The sequence below is a fragment of the Trypanosoma grayi genome (assembly GCF_000691245.1).
Source record: "Trypanosoma grayi strain ANR4 Tgr_213_V1, whole genome shotgun sequence".
Classification (NCBI taxonomy): Eukaryota; Euglenozoa; class Kinetoplastea; order Trypanosomatida; family Trypanosomatidae; genus Trypanosoma; species Trypanosoma grayi.
The window spans coordinates 20282-23274 of NW_008825832.1; the positions used below are offsets into that span (position 1 = coordinate 20282).

The 2993-nt window shown below is 52.9% G+C and overlaps 1 protein-coding gene across 1 annotated transcript; it reads left to right on the forward strand.

Moving 5' to 3' along the window:
- Nucleotides 1-1658: 1658 nt before the first annotated feature.
- DQ04_02131120 (poly(A)-binding protein) lies at nt 1659-2993 on the forward strand (the record flags this gene model as incomplete). Its single annotated transcript, XM_009311558.1, has 1 exon — nt 1659-2993. A coding segment is annotated over one exon (1335 nt), but the record flags the coding sequence as incomplete, so codon positions are not given.

Sequence of the window (2993 nt, forward strand, 5' to 3'; positions counted from 1 at the left end):
AGGGAAACATTGTTGTTGAAAGGATAGAGGAAAAAAAAAAATCGGTGTTGTTTATGTGATGATGGGCAGGAAGTTTGTGGTTGCATCACAATAGAGCAGCACGCAATAGAGGAAAGGAGTGAAGAGCGAAGAAATATCAAGACAAATGAAGAAACCAAAAGAAAAAACGACAGGAATGCAAAATCGAAGATGAATGAATGAATGTGTAATTAATGTTGCATCATCCCCTATTTTTGTGTATGTAACACGGTTGGAAGAGGGCAGCTGGACGCGGCTGCAGCGGTCAAGACCACGCGCGCGGACAAATATGCACAGAGTGTGAGAAAATGAGGGGTGGGGGGTGGAGGAACCGAAGAGGAAGGGTGTAGCGAGATGCTCTGCCTTTCTCGTTTTCTCTCGGTGTGTCTCTCTCTGTGTGTGTGTGTGTGTGTGGCTGGAAACCCCCTAAAGGTGTTGCTCACCTTCTCTGATTCGCTCACGCATGCAAGTCATCCGCTAGTCCCCACTGCTGCAATGTATATCCTCCTGCATGCCGTCCCGTTTATCCGGCCCCCGCCAATGCGCACTCACACTCGCACAACCCAATAGGTCTGTATGTCTGTCTCACACACACACTCTCTCTCTGTCTGTATGTGTCTGTATGTGTCTGTGCGTGTGTGTGTGTGTGTGTGTGTGTGGAGGGGGGAGATGTATAGGGATGAATGGTGCCACGCAAGGTGCTGAGAAATACGGACACACTTCCCCACACCGACCAAAAGAAGAAGCACGCATGGAGTTACACGTACATGCACACAACTCTCTTCTGATTTGCGCGTGGCGCGTGGTGTAGTTTGTGTGTGGTACAGGAAGACTGCAACAACGTGATTCGCCTTCACTTGTCTTTATCTTTATAGCTCTCATTCTTCCTTTCCTTTTTTTTTCCTTGTTCTTTTTACTTCACTTGATTTTCCGTTTATCTATCTGTCTGTACGTATGTGTGTGCGTGTATGTGTTGGGTTGCCTGCGTGTTTATGCATTTGCTTGTGCGCTAGAAGGCGCTGGATTCGCGCGCATGCAGATATAGATGCGCACATGTTGTTGCGAGGCCAGTATTTCTTTTCTGTGCTCCGTGTTCTTATATCAATTACTCACCATCGCTCACTCACGCGCTCATTCGCGGTGGTGCTGCAGATAAATCTATCTATCTATCTATATATATATATATATGTGTGTGTGTGTGTTGTCACCTCTGCGTTGGCTTTGCACTTGTTGTTGTTGTTGCTGCTGTTTCGGACTGCCTGGGGTGCTGTGGGATTGGGATCACTGCGTGCTCCGCCTGCACATTCTCCTTCCTTTCTTCCCCCGTCTTTTCTCTGCCTTGCTTGCCTGCCTGCCTGCCTGTGTCTGTGTGTGTGCCGCGTGGGCTCAGGTCAACCTCTTTTTTAAACAAAGAAACAAAAAAAAAAGACAGAGTAGATAGCACCCTAATCGCATCCAGCAGCTGAATATCTAATAAGTCCCCCCAAAAAAAAACCCAAAAAACAAAACCCAAAGAAAAAAAAAACAGGCTAAAACACAAAAAAAAAGCAAGACAACGAAAAAAGAAACAACACCAACGGGGGTTCTACACACACACGCACACACAGACACCCAAAAGCCACAGGAACAACAAATTGAGTATGTCGGCCTTTCCTGCTGCGAGCCCCTCCATCTGGGTCGGCGGCCTGGACCCCAACCTCAATGAGCAGAAGCTCTATGACCACTTTGTGCGCATTGGGCCGGTGGCTTCTGTCCGTGTGTGCGTCGACTCCGTCACACAGAAGTCGCTGGGATACGGCTACGTGAACTTTCAGAACCCTGCCGATGCCGAGAAGGCCCTTGATCAGGCTGGCGTCAAGCTGGGATCGAAGCACATTCGCATTGCCAAGATTCAGCGCGATCCATCGAAGCGCCGCAGTGGAGTGACCAACATTGTAGTGAAGAAGCTCCCACCCACCGTGGACACCTACGCTCTGAAGGAGATGTTCTCCCGCTTTGGTCGCCTCACTGCTATCGGTCTCGCCACCAACGAGCATGGCGACTCCCGCGGTTACGCCCGCATCTCCTTCGAGAAGGAGGAGTCTGCAGTGGAGGCGGTTCAGGAAGTGAACGGAATGGTCATTGATGACTGCACCATTACGGTGGAGCGGTACCAGCCGCACCACCGCGAGGAGCAGCTGAAGCAGTTCACGAATCTCTACGTGAAGAACCTCGATCCCTCCGTGGACGACGAGAAGCTCAAGGAGGTCTTCTCTGCCTACGGTGAAGTAACATCCGCCAAGGTGCGCGACCTCGGTGCGAATCAGACGGTGGGCTTTGCCTACGTCGCCTACGCCACGCACGAGGCCGCTGCCAAGGCGGTCGAGGAGCTTGACGAAAAGGAAAGCCCCTTGGCGAGTGAGGGGCAGAAGTTGAGTGTGTGCCGTTTCCGCTCCCGTGAAGAGCGCGAGCGCGAGCGCGAACGCCTGCGCCGCGAGCGTCAACAGCAGCACAGCAAGTACCCCAACCTCTACGTGAAGAACTTTGACGACACTGTCACCAGCAGCCGTCTTAAGGAGCTCTTTGAGCGCTACGGCGAGACCGTCTCCGTCTGGGTCATGATGGACAAGGCAACCAAAATGTCTCGCTGTTTCGGTTTCGTCTCCTTCAAGGAGCAGAGCGCCGCGAGCCGCGCTATTCAGGAGCTCCACGGGAGCACTATCCTTGGCCCCCGCCCGCTGTTTGTGACGTATGCTCTCCGCAAGGATGCTCGTCGCCAGACTCTGGAGGACATGCGCAACAAGCAGCCGCGCATGCGCCAGCCGCCGATGGGTGGTTTGATGGGTGGCATGATGGGCCCGCAGCTTGGCTTCATGGGCCCCCAGACCATGTTCAACGGCGTGCCGTTTGCGAACCCCCGCATGCCCATGATGCCCGCCACAATGGGCATGGGTGGCCCGATGCGTCCGCTGGGACCAACACCGATGAACCAAGTG